The sequence below is a fragment of the Macrobrachium rosenbergii genome, chromosome 51, assembly GCF_040412425.1.
Source record: "Macrobrachium rosenbergii isolate ZJJX-2024 chromosome 51, ASM4041242v1, whole genome shotgun sequence".
NCBI lineage: Eukaryota > Metazoa > Arthropoda > Malacostraca > Decapoda > Palaemonidae > Macrobrachium > Macrobrachium rosenbergii.
In genome coordinates this window covers 49,216,050-49,239,109 of record NC_089791.1, presented here as the reverse complement: position 1 = coordinate 49,239,109, position 23,060 = coordinate 49,216,050, and the positions used below count along the sequence as shown (strand labels likewise).

The following is a 23,060-nucleotide window of genomic DNA, read 5'->3' as shown; positions in this document are numbered from 1 at the left end:
ACCGCAAATTTCAGAATACTAGCATTTTTTTGTTGTTGTTGACAAGGTTGAACATCTGTTGAGTATTACCAAACTATTTTTTGCATGCTCTGTTGTAATTCCCATCCAGTCTAAACCCTCATGAATACCTCTCTCTCCATGTTTTGGACCTTTCCCTTAGTAGACATCCTGTCACTCCCAAATCTGTTTTGCTCATCACAAAACCAGTATACTACAGTAGAACCCCGGTCCTTGACCGTACTAGAACTCGACATAATCGGATTTCGACACGAAATTTTGCGTAAATTTTGTGTCGGAACTCAAACAACAAACCAGAATCCGACCCGATGAATCATATGATGTTTGTAGAAAAAAGAGTTTCGGTTGCCGCTAGTTGCCGTTTATTTGGCGTTCTTCCATGCTATTTAAAGCATTTAAAGCCCACACATGCTGCTGCTGCTGCTGTTGTTTGGAGAAGTACACCTGTACAGGTATATATCATTTTTTGGCTTGCACTAAATTTTCATCCAATCATGGGTCCCAATATGTTGGGAATCATAATATTTACTGAAAGATGTTTTACAGTGATTTTGTACACTATTCCAGTAGACTCTGTATGATATTTACCATAAATACTGAATGTTTATGTAATAATTAGTACCGCGATACACCACCAGGGTGGCGCTCTGGTTTGTTTACATCTGCCACAAGCTGCCGAGTTCCGATGTAATTTAGGAAATTTTTCTTAATTTTATGATAACAGACATACAGTAATTGGGCTTTATAAATACTGTATTATTAATTTAATGTGATAATCAGGCTTTTTTCAATGTTATCATTATTAACAACAGTTTTTGTGTACCCGATTACAGTACATTCTGGTAGTGCCTATAGGCTACCTAGCCTAGCCTATGGCGCTCGGTCTATCATCGGGTAATACGGCCGCATTGGTCATAGGCCAATTTTTTTTTTGATACAGTGTGGGTTTAAAAATGTAAAAAAGTGCTTTGATATGGTAAGTTATTCAACTCTGAACTTATTTAATCGTAATTTGTGTAATGTTTTGTATAAAAAAAAGGTTGGCGTAATGACTGGTGGTCAGGAATTGATTAATCCATTTTCAGTTATTTCTTATGGGAGAAATTAACTCAGAATTGACAATCGAATCTCTATTAATTTCTTCTGGAACGAATTATTTACAGAGCATGGTTAGTAACTTTCTGACTTCCCGCCCTTGTTTTTCCAAGTACAGGCAGTCTAAGGTTATCGACGGTTCCGCCGACGCCCGAGGTTACGGCACGCTTTTTCAAATATATTCATCAAGAAATTATTTCGGCTTACGACGATGTTCAGTGGTTACGATGCGTCTTTCGCCGATCCGTACGGAAGAAATTTGGCCCCAAAACGGCAGAATAATCATAATTTGAAGGTTTTTATTAAAACTCAATAATAATGCAGTTTACGTCGTTTGCCAGAGCACCCAGAGCATTAAAAGTAAGGTTTTCTTATGATTTTTGACGATTTCAGCTGCGATTTTCCGTTTCTGACGATTTTCGGGTTACGTTGGAGAAGAACAGAACCCGTGATGTAAACCGGGAACTTGTAATTCATAGATACCATACATACTTTATTTGAATCACTTATTCATTCATCTTGTAATTTTTCCCAGTATTATTAGTGAAGACTAGTGGTAATTATTTTCAAATTAGCATCCATCCATTATTTTGGTCAGGTTTTTATTTTTTCACCATTCAAGATGGTAGCTTAGCAGAGTCTTTCTGTAATTATTATTATTATTGTTCAGAAGATAAACCCCCATTCATATGGAACAAGCCTGCAGTGGCCATTGACTTGAAATTTAAGGTATCAAAGAATTTGGTGTTCATTTGTAAGAAGTTACAGAATTTTCTGTAACTTCAGAAATACAGAAAGAAGAGATCAGTTATTAGAAAAAAAAGAAGATAATAATAGATAAAATATACTGTAAATAAATGAAGAAAATACAAGGTAAACTGTTTTGTTGCCAGTATTTTAGAGAATGCTATCCTTGTGTCTTCAGGCATTTCTCCAATGTTTTTTATATAGTTTTGGCATTTTTATGTTGGCTATTTAACTCTGTATTGAGTGACTTAGTTTAGTTAACATTTTTTGAAGACTTCTTTCCAGAATTAAAATTTGAGAAATCAGAAAAATTCTGAAAAATTCTATGAATTGTATGGCAATTATAATTATATCTATGCAGTATTTCATTAAAATTCATTGTAGTTTTGTAGCTGTTGAGGATTTTCTGACTCCTCTCCTCAGAACTTGGCCCTGTGATGCATATGAGTTAGTGTGATATACAGTAAGCCCCTGTATTCACATTCTCAGAGAGTCATGGATTTCTCATGGAACTTTTACAGTAAACCCCCGCATTAGCGTTCTTTGAGGGTTGTGGGACTCACGCATTCGCAGGTTTCTCTGTGGAACATATCTAGCCATTTTTAGTGGGAAAATTCGCCCATTCATGGCATTTCACTGAGAAATATTCACTGATTACTGTATTTTTCATATAATTTTTGTGAATAAATGCACTTTTTGTGATAAAACTATTAAAATACTGGGTATAAGCATTTTTACAGGGTTTTTCTTTGTTTAAGCTATCAAAATGGGCAGTTCTAAGTTTTTTAGAGGGTTTTAAGCAGTACAGTTGACCTATTTGAAGGAGCTGTGGGATGTATCCCCGTGAATACAGGGGTTCACTGTATATACAAATTATTTGTGAAGTATTGAGCCCATTGGGGTATTTTTCCAGTGTAAGAAATATTCAGCCCGAACTGTATTTTCATCATTTTCATGACTAAATGCACTTTTTGTGATAAAACTATTAAAATTTCAGGTATAAGCATTTTTAGAGTATTTTTTGTTTTTGTGTTTGAGCTGTAGAATGATTTTGACAAAGGGAAAAATCTATTTCTGGACCAGTGGGCCCGTGTCAGTGGGTTGAAATAATCCATTCAGCACTTATTTCTAGGTAATTCCGTTCATCTAGATATCCAGTTGAAAAGCTAAATGTAAAGCTGAATTACTACCCCAGAGCTTTTTCAAGAAATCCCTTTGGTAAATGGTAAAGTCAGGTGTCACTTTGTCAAAATCACGGGACCCTGCCGATAAAGATTCCCAATGTCAAAGTCCCAGTCGAGAGGTGCGACACAGTCCCATGCAAATTCTCCGGACTGTACACAATGGCAACACTAGTCGCATTCCATGTTAGCATATACCCCACTTGATGATATTTATCTGGGAGGGAGAGAATGAAAAACAGGTCACTTACATGGGCCCCTGATTCAAATAGATTTTCCTTTACAAAATCCTTTTTCTGGATCGATTCAGAAGTCTAGCAACTGTGAAAATAATAACAGAGAAATAAACATCATTCTTATGCTAATAAAGACTTAAAACAGAGAGCGTTGAAAACTAGGAGAATTCTACCTTGAACATTGTAGTAAGGTCCTCCTAAATTCATGTAATGAAAATAATGTAAGTGGTCATTCTAAGATCATGAGCTTAGGGATTGAACCTGAATAGGCTTGTATTAAGAAAATACTTTCTGCCCTAATAGCAGAACACGAAACAACAGTGAAATTTTTTTTTTAAAACAGAAGGATCTGACAAATTAAGGTCCTGTCTAAAAAAGCCTGTAAGGAGAAAACTGGGCACAGAAACAGACCTTGTAAAGGGGGAGTACTTTCCAAGGTGACCACCATGTAATGAGGACCTTACTGTAGATAGAAAGTTAGGGGTGAACTTGACGACCTGATGAGTTAAACAAATGATTGGTTCCGCTAGACAGGGCAGACAGTACAGGAAAACTAACACTAGAAGCTAAGCTGATTAAAATCCTTATTTGGTCTTCCCCAACAAGTGAAAGGTAAGAACAAGATTGATTGGTTGACTGATAACTAACTCCGATACATTACTCAAAAGACCATGGAAACCGAATGTGGGCGGAGTATTGGTCTTCAGTACGAACACAGACCTTAGGGATGAAAGTTAAAAGCCTGTGAGTCTGTATTTCAACAAAACATTCTCGTTGGCCAAAGTGTCTTTTCTTATCTAGCTTCAAAACTATGGAAGAGTGCTGGTTCTATTAATTGCAGAACCATACTGCAGTACATGAAATATACCTTAACTGATTTTAGGAAAACAGTAATATCCCAGGACCAATATCAGTTTCCCTCCTAAACTGTAAGATTCACAAAGACCACCCGCCAGGGCATTTGAGGGCTTGAGGGGGGCTAACGTCAGGTGAGTTTATACCAGACTTGACAGTTGATAGTTTGTGGCTAAAAGCGGTTTGCAAATTGGCAGTTCTAAGCTTTTTAAGGTTTCAGTATTCACTGATTTTAGCTCAGCGGGAGGGGCGGTGTTATGCATCACCCATAATTATTGGCCAGTTTACTGTATTTATGATAATGAATTACAATAACTTTTATATTGAAAAGTCCTTCAGAACATCACTTTTCTTTTATTCCCAAACATGAAACACGATCATAACTTTATTAGTTGTTGTCACAGTCTTACAAAACATAGTACTGTACAGTGATGCTTAATTTATTTGGATGAATCTTGTCCGTAACACTAACAGTTAGCTTATATCTCAGGTAATGCTGTTGCGAGTGCCTATTCAAACAAAAGACAATGGCTTCCTGGATGACTGCTTACAGTCACTACTTTGTTCTCCACCAGCTTTGATTGCTTTGCTTGCCAGAATTACCGAGCTAATATTGTGTAGAGGCATTTGTTGGTATTATTTCATGGCTGTTTGCTACTATCATGTGCACATTTATTTGTTCCTACACAGTTATAAAACCATTGGTCCTGCATTGCCATTACCTACAGTTTTGCTGGAAACAGTTGCTTTAAACTTTTGAACAAGGTGATTGCAATTGCAGTAGGCGGAGTCCTGCCTACCCAGATGTAATCATTCCAATTTGCTTTCAACAAATCATGCTGTGCAGGCCCCAGCATTTTGGAGCTCTCTGCCTGATTGTCATTCAGCTCTTCTTTCCCGGTGGGATCTTTTGTGTTTTTGTGCATATATTGTGTTTGATGTATTTAATATATAAACCCATGGTTTGATAGCCTTGTGGTAGGCCGTCTTTCCCCAGCGTGTGTTTCTTGGGGTCGGTGGGAAGGGATGTAAATTTTCGCTCTCCTATCATTATGAAGTTGCATGCTCCTTTACGGGAGCTAATAATGCTACACCTGCTTGTGAGTGTTGCTCTTCACTGCCTTCAGTGGGTGATCTTTGCCCCAGAGAACTTTATCGAGAGGGGGTTGCCTGACATTCCAATTACTTTGGGAGAGATCTCTCCTATTGTCCTCTTTTTTCGCTTGTCAAGCTAAGGGATATTTTCACAGTTCGGATGACCTCTTCTCAGGGGCCTCCTCTCATTTTGTAGGCAAGTCCCCTTGGAGCAAGAGGGTCTTTCATTTTACTAAGTCTCCTTTCAAGTTCCTGAGATTGACAGCAAGCATCGTAAGGTGCACCTGAAGTTCCCCTGTGGCAGGAAGGCTGCCCTCATACAGTGGATACTTTGACAATGACCACGGTGACGGTAATGACCTAAGATCCCCATGTCGGTGTAAACACTGTTCCCTGACAAGGGGGACCAACCGCTGTTCCCTGGCATTCCTGTATGCTGTGCCAGGCTGCTCCTGTTGTGCCTCCTGCATGGCTGCCCTATAGTCGCTCCCGTTGCTTCTCCTGGTGTTCCTGTTTTGGGCTGCTCCTGTTGCAGTTCCTGAACAACTTATTCATGTTCCTGTGTTTTTTTGCCACCATCCTTGCAAGAAATGTTCGGAGAAGAGATTGAGAAGAAAACAGGAGAAACAGTTATCTTTCAAGTATCAAAACTTGACTGTGATCATGTAGGTCCTCCCAAAAAGTTAAGTCCCTTTATACAGGACTTTTAAGGGGCTGCCCTGGTTATTGGGGAGGCAGTGGGATTTCTCGCTTAACTCTTTTTTATTTTTGTAATTGTCCATTGATACCAGGGCCTAGTGCGTTTGGGGGAGTTGGGCTCAGACTTCAGTTTGTGCTCATCACCAGTCTAGAGTTTTGTACTAGACTGGTAGGGTTTTTTCGACTTTGTCAATTGTCACACATAAATGCTCGAGAATTTTAGTCTTATTCCCGAACCGATGTTGGAGAGACCTACTGCCTTGGTTCAGGCGCAGGGCAAGAAGAAAGAACTGAATGCAAGTGCAGTTCTTCCTGCCACTGCTAGAAAAAGCTCAGATAGTTACAAAACAATGCTCTGTCAGATTCAAAGGCTTTTTGTATTGGTTAGGTTTGAGCACCTGGAGTAATTAGCAAGGGGAGGTTCTTCAGAGGTCCTGCAGGTCCAAAAGTCTGGAAAGGCAGTTCGTTTTCAGGTTTTGCTCCTCCCGGCCACTGGGATCAGAAACCAATTTGCATATTTGTCTTGAGGGGGTGGAGAGGAAAATTATCAAGGCTTTATTCAACCCAGTTCTTAATGTTGCAAAGAAGAAACTGATTCTGTGCAGTCCCTAAGCAATGATTTTCTTCACAAGCTGAGAGGAGCTTAATTATACTGCATCACAAGATTCAAATAGGCAAAGAAACTTTCAAGGACTTAGTGGCAGAGGCAGAAGCTCACAGCTAGTGATGTGTGTCAAGGTGGGATTCTGCAGAAAATAATGCACTCCCAAAAATAATGGAGATTAGCTCTCCAGTCTGGTTTAGGCACAGGATGAGAGGCGCCGACACATTCCTGTTGAGTTGATAAATGTTCTTGGTTCTTTGTTTGAGAATGAACAGTCAGTTGCCAGTACGATGTGTCTTGGAAAATTGGGTTCAAAGCCAAGAGGGAAGTGACTAGTATAAGGCTTTAGTAATTTGGGTGCAGGAAAGAATGGCCTGGCTAATGGAGGCTTTTTGCATGACTGTTAACCATTGCTAATTCAGTCATTCTATCTGTCTAGTGTTTCAGCCTAACAAGGCCAACATCAGAGGATTCTTTTAAAACCGGCTAGCCTGCTTGATGCCAATAATCCAGTTCACAAGTAAACTTGCCTGTCAGAAAGCTATACTAATAAAAACCAAAGCTCTTGGGAATTAGATTGTGCCCCCATTTAAGAAACTGAGGTTTGGTAAAGTCTAATTTTAGTAATTGGTTTTAAGTAAAGGTTTCCTTCCTTCAGGAGATTAGAACCCCTTATAAGATGGTGATTCAGATATCTTTGATCAGTGTTGTAAAAATTTTGGACTTGAACAAGTTTGTTTCATTTAGAAAGGTGAATGCTAATTAAGAGGTTAATAGATGATATTGTCTCGTGATCTTCAGTGTTGTTTTAATGGTTTCTTTGAGCATAGTTGAAGCTGATATCATATGTCTGGCACTTGCTGACAAGAAGAACTTAGCTCGAAATGATTTTCTTGTAGTTTAGGGACCGAAATTAGTTTTAGTAGCACTTAAAATTATCTAGAAATGAATTGTTCGTTTGTTTGAGTGTGATCTTTTACCTGTTTTAGAAATAGAGAGAGTTATTTGTATTTGTCATTTAGACTACCAAAGTTTGTTATGTTATTGAAGTTGCAAAGGGCAGGTGTGTTTTATAGCTAATACCCAGGTGACAGAAACCAAAGGATCGATACATCCAAAGAGGTGATCTTGAGTTCATTCATTTGTTTAATAGACATTTCAGACAGTGATAAAGAATTTGGTTGTTTTTTATTTGTCAAGAAGAATTAACTGCTTATATGAAGAGGCAATTGATTTAGAATATTAAATTTCGTGTCTTTTGTTAGCTAATCCCTTGGCTATTTTTTGATACGTAGAGTATAATTTTTTTTTTTATGCAGAGTAAAGAATGACATTAGCATCCACTTCTAGTAGGTGACTTAGAGAATCTGTTTATTTTATTTCTTCCTTTTGACTGTTTAAGTATCGTTTGACTGTTTAAATTGTCATTTGAAAAGTTGTTGTTAATCTAGGAAGATGGAAATGATAGTAATTTGTTAATCCACTTTCGTTGGTTAACATATAGCCCAGTTATATGCCTTAGTTACCATTGAAGGACACTGGGTTTTCATTTTCAAAATTACTAGTCCTGGTCTGCTTAGATATCTCATGATTATCAAAATGGTTATAATTTGCATAATGATAAAAGATTAATGACCATAAAAATGTATCAAATTGAGTTTGAAAAATCACAAAGATAAAATAAAGAATTTTATGTTAATTATGATGTATAGGTCTAAACTTTTAATTTGACAATTATTAAAAAAATAATTGGAATCTGAATGAACACATTATTAAAAATAGGTCCTTTAGTATGTTAAATGAATTTCGCTCTCTTCAGTTATTTTACAAGCCCTTTTCTTTGCTCCTCCTTCCAGATCGAAACTGCTATAGAACCTCCTGGTTTAAAGACCTTGTTGGTCTCCACAGCCTCTCCTGTTGCAGAGTATTTCTTGGTAGCAGGGCAGAACAGGAGTCCTTTCTCCTCCTCTTCCCATGTAAGCCCTCAGGTTGCTGCTGGGGATATCCAATTTCAGAAGGGAAAATTGATGAAAGTTTTGTTTCACAAAAACATTTAATGTTTTCAAAATACTACTTCTCATGGCCCCAGAAAAGAGTTGGCTCAACATGCAATCTGACAGTTGAGGATGGTTTAATAATAATTCTACTGTTATTTCCAGGAGAAAACAAAAGTAGTTGCAGTGGAAGAAGGTCTTCTTCCTCTGGACAACCCAATTTTCTTTTCCTGTGATCTTGATGGATTCATCTGCACAATGATCTCAGGGCATGATAAACACAACTCTTTCCCACAAGCACACAAAACTCTTAACACTCCTGACAGAAAGTTTTGTTGGGCAAACAAGAACTGCTTGCTTTAGGGAGGAGTTTTCTCAGCCAGATGTCCTTTTCAAAGGAGTAAGAAGTTCATTTTGGTGCAAGTCTCTAATCATGGTCCTTCCCTTCAACTCGACAGAAGCAGATTCTTCTTGCCTCATAGGGGTCTTATGCCGAATATTGTCCTGGCTCCAGCTGAGCTAGAAGACTTGGATCTCTAATGTTTCTCTTTACTGGGAAGGGTATGAAAAATCAAATTATGGTGTTCTGGATTTTGCAAAAATGAAAAAGAACCCCGCTGATAAAAGACTCATTTAAAAGTTTAGTCCTATCAGTGCTAACAACCTCATACTAGGTGCTGATGACGGCAGAAGTCGCATACGTAGTGAAGATTAACGTTTACCAAAATGTCTTTAAGCTAACACATTACAGTCAACCCCTGATATTCACAGGGGATAGGGACCACACCCACCGGTGAATAACTGAAATCCAGTCAGCCCCTGGTATTTACAGGGGATAGGGACCACAACCAACAGCGAATAATTGAAATCCGTGAATATTTGACATCCCCTCTAAAAAATGCTTATAACTGTCTATATTAATACTGTACAATGCTTCCCTGCTTTTTTGCACTTCACTTTTTGCTCTTCACTTTGTCATGGATTTTTGTGGAACACATAATTCACTTTTCTGTGGGGAAACTTTCACTAATTTGCAGATTTTGTAGATAACATTACTACAGTGTAAGTGCACTGTAGATTATTTTCATCATAAAAATCTATATTCAGTCAAGAACACAGTATGAAAAAATACAGCAACTAGTGAATAAACAGTGTTACTCTATGAAAAAAAAGAGAATTAGTAATAATTTTAATTGTTTTTACCAATGTATAAAAGAAAACGGGACGACTTCAATACTATGAGAGAAAACGGCTATGCTTATGTATACAGTGGTAACTTGATTACAGTAGTTGTCAAACATTCTGTAAGAGAGTTACAGTATTTGATGTGTATTAAAGATTTAATTATTTTGTATTAAACATTTTATAGATATTTTGCCATGTTTACATTAATATCAACATTTTAAAATTAATAAATCAATGTTATGAGCAGTCCCCGTTCCGCTCTGAAGCTGCGCTGTAAACCAAAAATCGTCGAAACCTAAAATATCGATGAAAATCATTAGAAAGCCTGTAAATGACGTAAACTGCATTTTTATTTAGTTTTTCATCAAAAAACCTCCAAATTTTTACCATTCTGCCCTTTTTTGAGCCATATTTCTTCAGTCGTTGTCGGGTCGTAAACCCGGAACATTTGTTGTAACCCGGGAAATAATTTTTGATAAATATATTTGAAGAGCATCATAAGCTCAGAAAGATCATTTTGCCTTTGGATATGGTCACCGCCTTTGTACATAAAAACATCAATTTGTATTCAGGGTACTAATCTGCAAGGTGACAGGGTATTTTGGTATCCATGATGGTTCAAGTGTATTTTTGTTTGAATTGATATTAAATTGTTTTAGTATGATAATTTTAAGGTACGTTTTTGTTTGAACTACTAAACTAGGCAGTGAATTTTTAAAATAGACAGTTATAAGTGTTTTAGTTTACTGGGTACAGGGTATCTGCATTTTTTAAGCAGTTATAAATTTTTAGACTATTTGCATTTCTTTGTGGGTTCTGGAACTATCCAAGATTGGTTAAACAATCGACTGAGTTGACATAATATCAAAATAAGTAAAACTTGCTACAGACACATTATTTTTTTAAAAACTGTCTACAGTATACAGGCAGTCCCTGGTGATCAGCAGGCTCGGTTATTGGCGATCCAGTTTTACGGCACTTGTCTAGCAACAAAAATGGCAAATTTCGGCGCAGAAAATCTCTGATTTCCACTTATCGTCGCCGATACATACCAATAAGCGCTGAAAATCGCCGATCATTCCTATAATCAGTTCCATTGAATTATTTACTATGAAACCTTTTTAACTATCGGCAATTAAAAGAGTAAATTTATTGCAAACTCTCCTTAAGGCTATTGTAAAGGGAATGCTAGTTTATCTTTTTGCTTTAGAGCTGAGATTGATGCTAAGGCTAAATTTTTCAGAGAACTGTAAGAATTCGAAATTAACATCTTTGGTGGGGAAGAAGAGGAAACACTTCCTTGTCCTGCTGGGGTAATTAAAACTTACATCTTAAGACTGGCAGAGGCAGGTACCTTTTGTTTTGTGGTTTTAGAAAACCTAGCTGTCTTTGTCAGTGGTTAAGCCTGGAGGAGGCAAAGTTAACTTTTTGTTTTTTGGTTTTAGAAAACCTATAATGTCTCTGTCAAAGGTTAAGCATGGAAGAAGCAAAGTTAAACTTTTGTTTTGTGGTTTTAGAAACCAAGACTGTCTTTGTCAAAGAACATGAGGTTCTCTGTGATATGTTTGATTAGGCTAGTGCATAAGAACTAGCTCCATACCTGTTACCTTTATTGAAGGTAAACATTCATAAGGTGAGAGCTGTTGCAACTTCATTTAGTGTTATGACAATTTGTTGCTTGAGGATGGGATTAATGCAGCTTAGTAGAAGTGCAGATTCATGTTTGAAAACAGCCCTTCGTCTGCTACTAGTAGCGGGTAGTCTTTTCCTGAACCAAAGAAAGCAATCCTTTAGGTTCCTTGTTTTAAATCCCCAGTTTTAATATTATGGGGAGCATGAAACATGTATAGAAGCATACCTTTATATCATACAGGTGTTTATTTTTAGTGACTGTCGTTTTATAGGGCTTTTGGACCCAGGCACAGGGGTCCCTCTCACACTGCTTCTGTTTCATTCTGGCTGAATTGAAGCAGTTTTCTCTGCAAGGCTGCTCTTTGCTGCACACGTATGAGAGCCTTGCACTCTGAATGGAATCAAACTTCTGGTAGCAGTAAGATCCAGAAGGGATTCCAGATCACGCAAGAAACCTTTAGCTCAATTGGCTAAGTAGATTTTGCCTAGTTGCACCACCCACCATCCTCTTCTCAGTGCGGGAATCAACTAACTTTAACGTTATTATTTGGATACTTACCTACTGTTAAAGTAGACCCCACCCAGGCTCCCCACAACTAAGTGAGCTGATAAGGAGAATTCTGACGAGCTAAAACGTTCAAAACACACCTGGTGGAGAACAGGTGTTAACAGTAAATAAGTATCTAAATAATAAATTTTATTGTGAAAGTTTATATTTTCAATGTGTGGACTAGCCTTTGGGTAATTATTGTCTCTTGAAAGCATTTCCACATTCATTGAAGATTCATGGAATGTAGGAAACAGATACAGTATACACGACTGACATAGTAAGAAATCACACAAGAAGGAAGATAACCAAAGAAGAGGCATAGATTTGAAGGGAGCAGGATATCAACCAGTTGGATGGCCCCTGAAAATCTTAAATGAAAGATCTAGAAGAAGACCAGATTGGAATTCAGAAAGTACACACGATAGTGGAAGAAATGATTGCATGTTAAGGAGAACACAACATGAAAGTGTTGATGATGAATTCAGTATTATGAATTTTATTGCTTTGTATTTTTACCTAGAAAATTATGTTGCCATTTTATTATTATATTTTGAGTTGTGACTCATTTGCAAGGTTTAGATTCTCTCATATTTGAAATAGGGCAGTATTTTCATTTGATCATTCTCAAATGAGAAGAGAGATACCATATGGTTACTTATAGTCTAGATTGAATAATTGATAATATAATTTAAATTTATTACTACAGTACTTTGATTTTGTTTTGAATTGATAATTAAATTTAAATTTATTTCTGCTTTCAGATCTTTGGCTTCCCGGCTCACTATACAGATGTTGGAAATCTGAATCTTAGGGAGAGGCAGGCTCTCCTCGGTAGATCGTGGAGTGTAGGGGTAGTAGAATATATTTTAAAACCTTTAACTAAATATTTCCCAGTTTGCCAAGAGAAAAGGAAAGAAGAAGAAGATTCTTCTCATAATGAGGTGAGTAGTAATAATTTTGAGCATGAAGCTATTGGAAATGACCAGGTTTGTTCCAGAGAAATGTTAAAGACTGGCATTGGGGATAAAGCAGACAGTAAAAGTGAAAACCATTCAAGCCATCATAGAATTAGGGCATTTAATGGGACAAGCAGTGATCTAGACAGTGAAAGTGTACCAGAAAGGTTGACTATCAGGAGGAAGAATGATAAAAATGATTTAAAGAGTAGAAATTTCAGACTGACTAGAAATAATGTTAGATTAAGCCAGAGACAGTTTTTGTACTCCGATTGCAACAGACAGAGTGTTTTTAACCAAGACAAACAAAGGTACAATGACATTCCCTCTGTAGATAGTATGTTTTCTTCATCATGCGAAGGGTTACCAGGATTCAAGGAAACTCCTGGTGATAGTGGAAGTTTTTCTGGGTTCAGCTCTGTTCTGTTGAGGGAGGAGTCTCAGTGTTTTCTTGATAATGATAATGAATTTGACTCAGTGGGGAGTCCTAGTGGATTCTTATCAAACATTGACACTGATGATCTTGAAGTAGGTGCTTCCTCAGCAGAAAAGTCTCCCAATCTTTTAGTAAACCATAGAAAAGACATCCTTGACAGCTCTTTTGAAAACTGTAACAACCCTAAAACTAAAACATCTTGTAATGTGGAGAGTATTATTGTAGAGGATTATAATTTTCCTTCAGAAGTAAGTATTACAGATAGTATTTCTGATTGCAGCCTTGGAATGTTTATTGCACTTGAAAATTTTGAAAGTAATTCATCTGAGACAGAATTATCTGAATATAATGCTAGTGATCCCTTGAGTGATAATAGCCTTTGAGTTTTTATTTTCTGCTCTTGTATTAATAATTATGGTTGTTGACAGGGAATGTCTTGTTAAGATTTATTTGTACAGAACTCATGAGATGTGTTTTACTTTATGGTATATGTTGCAATTCATTGTTTTTATGAAAGTCCAATTAATACATTTTAAGGTTAATTAAATGCAGGGTTTCCTACAAAATATATTGTCTTAGTCAGTATTGTCCATACACAGTACTTTACAGATCAGTCCCAGTATGTTATACACATGCTTAATCTTCTATTGTAATAAAAAAGTAGAGTAGCACCTCAACGTAGCAGGCACTTCAGAGGTCTAGCTTTATAACAAGTAACAAAGACTCTTAAGTAACAAAGATCCTGGCATTTAAAATTTTCTAAATATCAAAAATTACAGTATATGCCTATCAAATCTGAAGTTGTCTTTTGAATTGAAATGCTGACCTATAAAGAATATTATGTGTTAGTTTTGACATTATTATTGTTGAGTAAGGTAACTGGGCCAAGTCAGCATAATTCAACAAGAGATTTGTTGCTTATCATACCCTAATTATGATCTGTATCCCCTGGGGGTATTTTTATATCTTTTATGTCTATTATTATCATGATAAAAAGGTTTAGCATTTTATTTCTTTTCATATTTAATTTGCATTTGATTTTTGCTGATTGCCTAGCCATTATGGATTTGATATTGCTTTTGTAAAGCAATATTTTTGAAATATTGCTTTTGTTAAATTTAGTGCCATTGGGTAACAAAATGCTTTTGCAACAAAATGCTTTTGCAAAGTCTTTCTCGTCTTGCTAAGATTTTTTTAGTTGAGAAGGATATAATACAAAATATTGTAAGGTTTTATAACCATACAGACAAATGTAATGTATGTGGAGTCCATCCTCATGACCCTACAAATTAGATTGATTAGATTTTATGTGTTGGGACACCACTAGTAGTTTTCTCAATTTGGAATGGCTTTTTTACCCAGCGGGAAATTAAGCAAGTGTATTATGAATGGGTATACTTTAATAGATGATTTTTTCTCAGTTTAATTTCATGTCAATAAAATGTAAAGTTTTGATGAGTGTTGCAGATTTTTAAATTTTGTGTGGTTTCCAGTTGATCTAATTTAAATGTAACAGGTTTGTATTCTTTAGAGGGACAAAGTTTGGTGTAATACAGGACATTAGATCATTAAGTTTGAAAATGTTAACACTTATTTTAAAAGTAACTTCAGAAATATAAACCACTATTTCAAAAGTTATTTTTAGTACAAATTAAGCAAGAATGTTATATATGGATATGTATATATAGATGATATATTTTCAATTTCATTTCATGTGTAAAGAATTTATAGTTTTATGATAGCGTTGTGTTGCAGATATATTTTGTTTGTTCTCCAGTGGAACAAATGTAAACATAACAGACTTTTGTTTTGAGGACATTTGATGACATATAGGACTCAAGATCTTAATGTCTGAAAGTGTCATCTTTTCATTTTAAAACATTACATTCAAAACTACAAACTAGTATTTTAAGTTGATTTCAGTATACCATGAACAGACCATGAAGTATATAAAACGCATAACATTCAGCCGCTCTCTTCTCTTGTCTGGCACTGTTTGGTTTGCCATCTTAGGCAAGAGAATCTCTGACTCCCACTATGGTATAGGCTACAAAGCTCTTCACAAAAAAGGTATTGACAGGAATTTAGAATGGAGTTGAGTGTAAAGTCAGTGGAAGAGGAGGAGTAACTTTATTGGAACTAAGACTATTGGTTAATCTGCCTTATAGCATGCACCTACTCCATTATTTGCCCTGCATAGGTGAGTCTGTGCTAGTTGATTTTAGATATTTGATAGATATTATTTCTTCTATACTTAGACAGCATATCAAATAATGCTAGAAAATTTGGCGTCATTTGTAAAGCTTGCTGTATCCATATAGTTGATTGTCATAAGAGCTGCTTTCATCAGATTTGTTTTATCATCAGGGGAATAGTGTTCACTGGATATTCCCTGGAATTATATCTTATGCAAAATATTGCTGTAATTATGATTTTATTTTTTGTAACAATAGTAATAATTGTGATTGAGACTGTTGCATCTAAAGATAGCCACTGTAGTTAATATGGAAATCTTAAAAGGACTTTTCAGTAGAGAACTCCCATTATAACTTTTGTGAATTTGTGTCTGATATTGCATATTAATAATTTTACAAAACATCAGCATTTATATTTTCATGGCATTATGGTGGAAGTTAATGTTCTTGAGTTTAAGGGAGGTTTTAATGCTAATTTAAACACTGTCTGTATGCACAGTATATTTAGTATTGGTCTTATATTGGTTTGTTTATCATTATTAAGTTTTTTTGTAAGCGACAGTACTGTGCTAAGCAATGTTTTGAAAGAGAAGAATGGGCAAGAGTTAGAATACAACAGTATCACGTTTATTAAAGTGATTCAACAGTACGCTCAAGTTACATGAAAATGAAAATGGGATTAAACCCTTCAACAGTAAAGTTACATGAAAGTGAAAGGGGAAGTAAAGACATCAAAAGCATTGAGTATGCATTAAGACCAAGACATGATAAGTTTATGAGTGAAAGAGCTTTTTAATAACATTTACGCCTCCCCTTCACATGCAGTCTTATCAAGTTTGACCACTTTCAATAATAATAATAAAAACTAAAATATAATGCAAATGACCCTTCCTTAAATGCCAGGTGGGAGCCAACTAACTAGTCTGCCTTGGTTTGGTCCTACAGACAAAGATACTGACTTGTGCCATCATGAATGTGCTCCATGTTAAATGCACACACATAATCATGGCTTGAAGTAAATATATATCATGATACTGATGAGCATTTTTCCACATATTCAGGCTTCAGAAGTGATGTAATTCATTAGTTAGATAAGCCTCATGGCATAATTTACTGTGTGGTAATGATTATTACAACTGAGTAAATGTCACTGGAAGTCACTAATAAATGTCCTGTAGGCAGAACTAAAAGTTCCTTGCAGGGTCCATTCAGCTTCCAGCTGCATTACTTTCTTCCTTTAACTTTTCCTCCGCTCCTTAATCTCTTCCCACATAGCTGTCCAATTCCTTTATCTTTGCTTGTTACAGGGAAAAAGTAAATTATTATAGTCATGGCTAGAACTCTCAGAGTTTGTGCAATAATTTTCATAATATTCTCATTTTATTTTAATGATAAAATGTACCCTAATGATATAATGTTAAATGTTTAAATTATTTACCTTCTTGATATGCATATGAATAACCAGACATGTCTTACTGGGAGTTGAAGTTGGATTTTTTTTTTATTATTAATCTTGAAGGAAGCAAGAGAGCTTTGTGTTGTGACATTATGATGTGTGTTGTACAGTAAGGCACCCAGTTACAAAAATTAACTTTAGTACTTGGAAGTATAAGTGATGACAAAGAATTTTGTGGCTGTTATAGAAAACTATAATAAATAGATTAAACAGTTATTTTACCTTTCTAGCATCTTGGGGTGCTCAGTTTATAGGTCTGATTAAGTTACAGTTCGCAAGTAATTTATATGTATGATTTAGATAGAATTCAGTATCTTATAAGAAATAGTCTTTTTGTTTTATTTTTGCTTTGTCTCTTTAAGCATTAGCTTGTTGGTTTCACTAATTTTATTTTTAAATTTAAAACTAGTCTTAAAAACAATAGGTTATAAGAGAATTAATTTGAATTTTGTAACTAATGTGTTTGGAAGTTAATACACGTTAGTGGCAATGTATAATACCTCATCTTAATCATAAGTGTTTTTACATCAGGTTTTCCCTTTATGGAACCAGCTGTGTGATAAGGTCTCAACTCTTGTCTGTTATATGGACTTTTTGCTTGACTGCTCATTAGGTTCAAGTCTTCATCTATTACTTTTCTTCATGATGTCCATGGTCCTCCAATAAAATGTTTGTCTTGTTGCTTCCTTGTATACTGCTTTACTGACCAAATGTTTCTTATCACCTCAGATATCATAGGTTCAGACAACCTCGGTTGGATACCACATCTGTTCCACTTCTCTTTGTTTCAGATTTATGTAAAATATTCACAGTTTATTTTCTAGTAGCTGACTACCACACCTATCTACCTACCTTTTTCAGAGTACGAATCAATCCCCGTAAAATTCTTTGTACTAATTTATATAAATCTATGCTTGCGTGTATAATACATAGAGGTCAATAGACATTCCAGATTTTGTGAAATAACATGTTTGTTTGTCAGTGTTCTGCTGTATATGTGAAAGAATTATTGCATTTCCTTTATTTTTTTTACTTGAATTGTTGGTGTTAACCATATTTTGTGAATAGCTCCATGTGAAGCTGAAAACGTATTTGAAGACTGATGCAAAAGGAACATAAAAATGCTACATTCCATAGCCTGAACATTTAAGAAAGAATATATTGAGTAATGAAGGAATATAAAAATGCTACATTCCATAGCCTGAACATTTAAGAAAGAATACATTGAGTAATAACTTAGCTTGATTGTTATGTGTAGATCTAAAAGTTATTGTAATTTCACAGCATGCAGGTCAGCAAATGCAACCTAAGAACTTTACTCCAGTACTATTTAATTTCCTTACAGTGAGGTGTAGTATAAGAGAAGTAATTACATATTATATAGATATTTTGTATGGAAAGAAAAGAATACAGCATATTGTAGCTTGAAAAACTTGTTGCAACAAAATTTTAGAACTGTAGACAGGAAACTATTTACTATATTTCTCGGCGTTGAAGAAGATTTTTCCCCAAATAAGTCTCAGAAATTTACTGTCCATCCTAGAGGCATTAAGTTTTTCAGAGGCCTATATCCTAATCTCAGAGGAAGATTATCTGTGCTAGACAATAATCTATATCCCATACTTGACCTCTGAAGGAAGTGCATAAATTATACTCTAGTTAAAATAGTAATAAATAATATAAAAACAAAATATATACACTATACTGTATTTACAGAGATTTATTACAGTATCGACAGGTAATGGACAAATAGGAACTTGATTGTTGTTCATTTGTGTTACTGTTATATTCATGCTCCTCAAATGACCCTGACTTTCAGGGAATATTATAAGCCGACAAAAGTAAAATTCAGTATGTTAAAAGAGTATACCAGCAAATCTTACTATACTTTAGCAAGGATATCATAATCAAATTTGTTTGTATGGTACCTTTACAAATGATGTGCAAAATATTTTCAAGTTTTGTGGATTAAAATTTGTGCTTCTTATGTGTAATATATATATTTTGTGGCTTTTAATTCTTTATTCCATCTTTATTTGGTGTTATTTTATTTTCTATGATTTTGCTAGTGAAAATTGGAGCACGTTTAAAGTCAGAGCATCTTTGCTGCCAGGAAGTGTGGTAATTGTGAAAACAATCTACTGATTCATCCAGCAGTTGAAGTATTTCCAGCTGGTAGTGATATTAAAATAACAACTCATTAGATTTCATTTAAAGATCCCTATTAATAAAATTAGAAATTGCCTGAACATATTTTATTGAACTTGCACTATTTGTTATTGGATGCTTGATTGGTTTGTAAGACACGTTGACGGTATAACCTTTTGATGTGTGTATGTTTTCTAATTGATTTTATGTCTTGTGGAAAATCCACAAAATACATAGTTAAACATCAGTAGAATAACATCCTTTTTCAATCTCTTTGGTAGTTTATACATTTTACAGGATTTGACATATTGTGAGTATTAGCTGAAATGTACAGAAATAGTTTTTTTTTATTATAAGTACAACATTGTATCACTTTTTGTAAGTACAGACTTTATGTATAAGATCAAAAAGTTAAGTTTATGTCCGACATTCTTGTCCTGTCACACCACTTTTGTACAGGTACACTTATTTAGTGAGGTGCTGTACTTGTATCTTTGAGAATTTTTACACATTATTGCTTTCTTTCTCTATAAAGATTACTAATTACAACTAGACTTTTAGTACACCCTTTCAGAGGTAAGGTCAGAGTACAGCAATTTGATCTCTTCAGATCATTGTATTCAGGGTAAGATTTGCATGACAATCATTTTTAGGAAAAATTTAAGGATCCATTTAATTTTCTATCAATTCCTTAATTAGGAATCTAGTTGTATGCAGTTGACTATGATACAGAAAAGAAATGAAAGATGTTTACTATATAGTGACAGTAACAGAAAATAAAGTGGTTGATGCACAGGTTTTTTAATAATAAACCCAAGCCATGAATGGTTTTGGAATAAAATGAGGGTACATAAAAGCAGTTAATTAAAAGGTTGCATGTTTTATATAACTATTACTGAAATTGACCTTTATTTAATTTATTGGTTTCAGAAAAGAGGAAAAGCTGTAAATAGAAAATAATATAGATCCAACAGACCAGTGAAGTGGTTGCAGGCACATCTTTTACTGAAGATTTGGACATGAGACCAAAACAGTCTCTTCAGCTTTGGAATTAAGTCTTTTAAAGGGCTTGTAAGCCAAAGGTAAAACTCAGGTAACATTATGAACTAAAACTATCAAGAGAGTCTATAAGTGTTTTTAGAGTGCATAGATGTATTGATACTATAACTCCCTCATAAAGAGCCTATAACCAAATTTGTGTTCAATATAATAATTCTCATTACCATATCATAGAGAGTTTCTTCCTTTAAACTGTTTTATTTTTCTGTCCATTGATATCTTTCTGTACCTTGCTGCATAAAATACTAATCATATAAGAGAAGAGAAAAATTTAGATATCTTCAATATCGTTATGTGGTAGTCAGAATTCCTCATGTTTGGGTTCATTGCATGAATATGAGGAGTTATTCTTCTTTGGTTTCATTGTGTAATTTACAAGGTTCTGCTTGAAACCCAGAACTTCATAAATCTGGAATAAAGCTCTTGCTCTTGTCTGGCTGGTGAAACTGATCTAGAATAATTATTTTTATATGTATGCATCTGAACAGGATAATACATTCTTATGTACATACATACAGTACCTCAAACTGTAAAGTTATGTTTGCCATTACACACTACCCAAGATGCATAACCATATAAGTTAACTTCAAGCCGCTACACACGTGCAGTTCAGTTTGTGATGGAAGGGTATGCTCTTGTGTAAGGAATCTGTCTTATAAAATGCCAGACATTATCATCATCATAAACATTTTTACATCAGCTTTTCACTGTATGTGGGTAGACTCCTGAGTTCTATCCAGTGTTATGTGCCCTTTCTGCCCAAACTCCCATTTATTCCGGGTCTCCATGATTTCCTCGGTCTTCCCACAGTCCTTTGTCCAGCTACTTCTATACCTACTGCTTTTCTAATCTCCTCACTCCCTCTCAACACATATCTAAACCATCTCAGCTTTTTCTACCCTCCAGGTACCAAATGTCTTCACCAGTTCTTCATTTGTAATGTGATCTCTCTATGGCCTGGCCATGAATCTTAACACACCTTCTAACATTTTCTTTATCAGTGCCCATGCTTCTGCTGTATGGAGTAGGCCTTATGTATCCATTGCAAGTCATTGTTCTACTCTGCTTTTTAAATGCTATATTTACCTACACCTTTTGTTGATATACCTTTTTGACTTCTTCATTTTTCAGTTTCAGTGTTTTTATTCACCGGATTAGCTCCTTTCATTCATGTTTCTGTCCTGTGCTATAAATCATCTTCATTTTTCAGTTTCAGTGTTTTTATTCACCAGATTAGCTCCTTTCATTCATGTTTCTGACCTGTGCTATTAAATGATTTATTCATTGGATTAGCTCCATTTATTCATCTTCTGTCCTGTGGTATTAAATGAGCTTGCAGCAATCTACCGTATGTGTTCAGCAAGCCTCACCCAGTGTAACAGTATACAGTCATACCCCGAACTTATGGGAGTTGGGATTCCAGGAGCCCCTCAGCGCAGGTGGAGAGCCCACATAAGTTTAGCCACGGTCTCTAAAAATGCTAATAAATGCTTATTAATTGTAAAGTTTAAACACTAAATATGACCCTAATCATGCTCCCAAATTATAAAGTTAACTTTTAAATGAAATTAAAGTTACTGTAATTTCATTTAAAAGTTAGCTTAATACATTACCCTTAAAAAAAAGAAATAAATGGTTGACATAAAAATAAAATAGAGAGTTGGAAGAGAATTTCTGTCTCTCTCCCCTTATGACCGATCTGTTTTTAGAAGTTTTCTCAGCCTCTTTTTATTAACTTCATTCTACGTCTCTTTCTCTTTGTTCTGAAATGCTTTTTCGTGAACAAACAGTGTATTTTATTTTGACTAATACAACTCTCAGTTATGATGTCTCTGTGTTTTAGAACGTATTTACCACACTAGCACATTTACACTTTGTAGATGGTACAGGTAAAATTAGATCGATTTAAATGCTACTATACAGGTAAAGACGTACAGAGAACTAATAAGTTGTAAATATGTGTGAGCGCTAACTATGAGAGAGAGAGAGAGTGAAATTATTTATCAATTATTACAGAGACAGAGAATAACACACGAGAGAGAGATTGACCTTACTTGAAATATCCTTACTTAAGAGAGTGAAATTATTTATCAATTATTACAGAGACAGAGAATAACACATGAGAGAGAGAGAGAGATTGACCTTACTTGAAATATCAAGTTAAATTATTTATGAATTAACGGAGACACAGAATAACAGAGAGAGAGAGAGAAAGTTATTCTTACATTAGATATCAAAAGATGGAAAATCAGTATTAAACTAACTTTTAAAATTAAATTAAAAGTTATTATAATTTCATTTAAAAAGTTAGCTTTACTATTACCCTTAAAAAAAAAATAAATGGTTAACGAATATAGGAGAGTGTGAACACACCCTATTTTTCTCCCCCATTCACCGATCTATTTTTAGGAGTCGTCTTGACCTTGTTTTTAAAAACTTCTTTATTCTGTCTCTTTCTCTTTGTTCTGAAATGTTCTATGTCTATGTTTTACAACAGTGCATTTACAGTTTGTAGACGGTACAGGTAAAATTAGATAAATTTAAAATTATCTACTGTACAGTTAAAGACATACAGAGAAACAGTAATATGTAGGTTGCGCTAACTACAAGAGAGAGAGAGAGATAACAGTTGTCCTTACTTACGAGAGTGAAATTTTCTATGAATTGTCATGGACACAGAGAGTTAGTAAAAAACGTGTGACCCCTAATCAGCAACACTCCCCCTCCTTGTCATGTTAAATGACATGTGTGACAGCTTTTGCCTTTGAGTTTCTTACAAAAGATGGGGGAAGAATTAGTTTGTTTGAAATAATACAAATTTTCTAATTACATTTATATTATTATTATTTGAAAATTAGTACAGTACTTATTATTAGGTACAAAATTTATTTATCATACAAAACAAATAAACTTACCTGT

General features: G+C 35.0%; 1 protein-coding gene across 7 annotated transcripts in view; it reads left to right on the top strand.

The window, feature by feature from the left end:
- Positions 1 to 22,482, top strand: part of LOC136833386 (DNA (cytosine-5)-methyltransferase 3A-like) — a 332,296-nt gene extending 309,814 nt beyond the window's left edge. For 4 of the 7 annotated variants that reach the window (XM_067095454.1, XM_067095455.1, XM_067095456.1 and 1 more), the window contains one exon: positions 12,653 to 13,816. In XM_067095454.1, coding sequence (XP_066951555.1) covers positions 12,653 to 13,666 — 1,014 coding nt within the window. In that variant the 3' untranslated portion in view covers positions 13,667 to 13,816. Of the gene's footprint in view, positions 1 to 12,652; positions 13,817 to 20,012 lie in introns of those variants that run through there. The other 3 variants (XR_010851452.1, XM_067095457.1, XM_067095458.1) reach the window with 2 other exon arrangements.
- Positions 22,483 to 23,060: the final 578 nt, after the last annotated feature.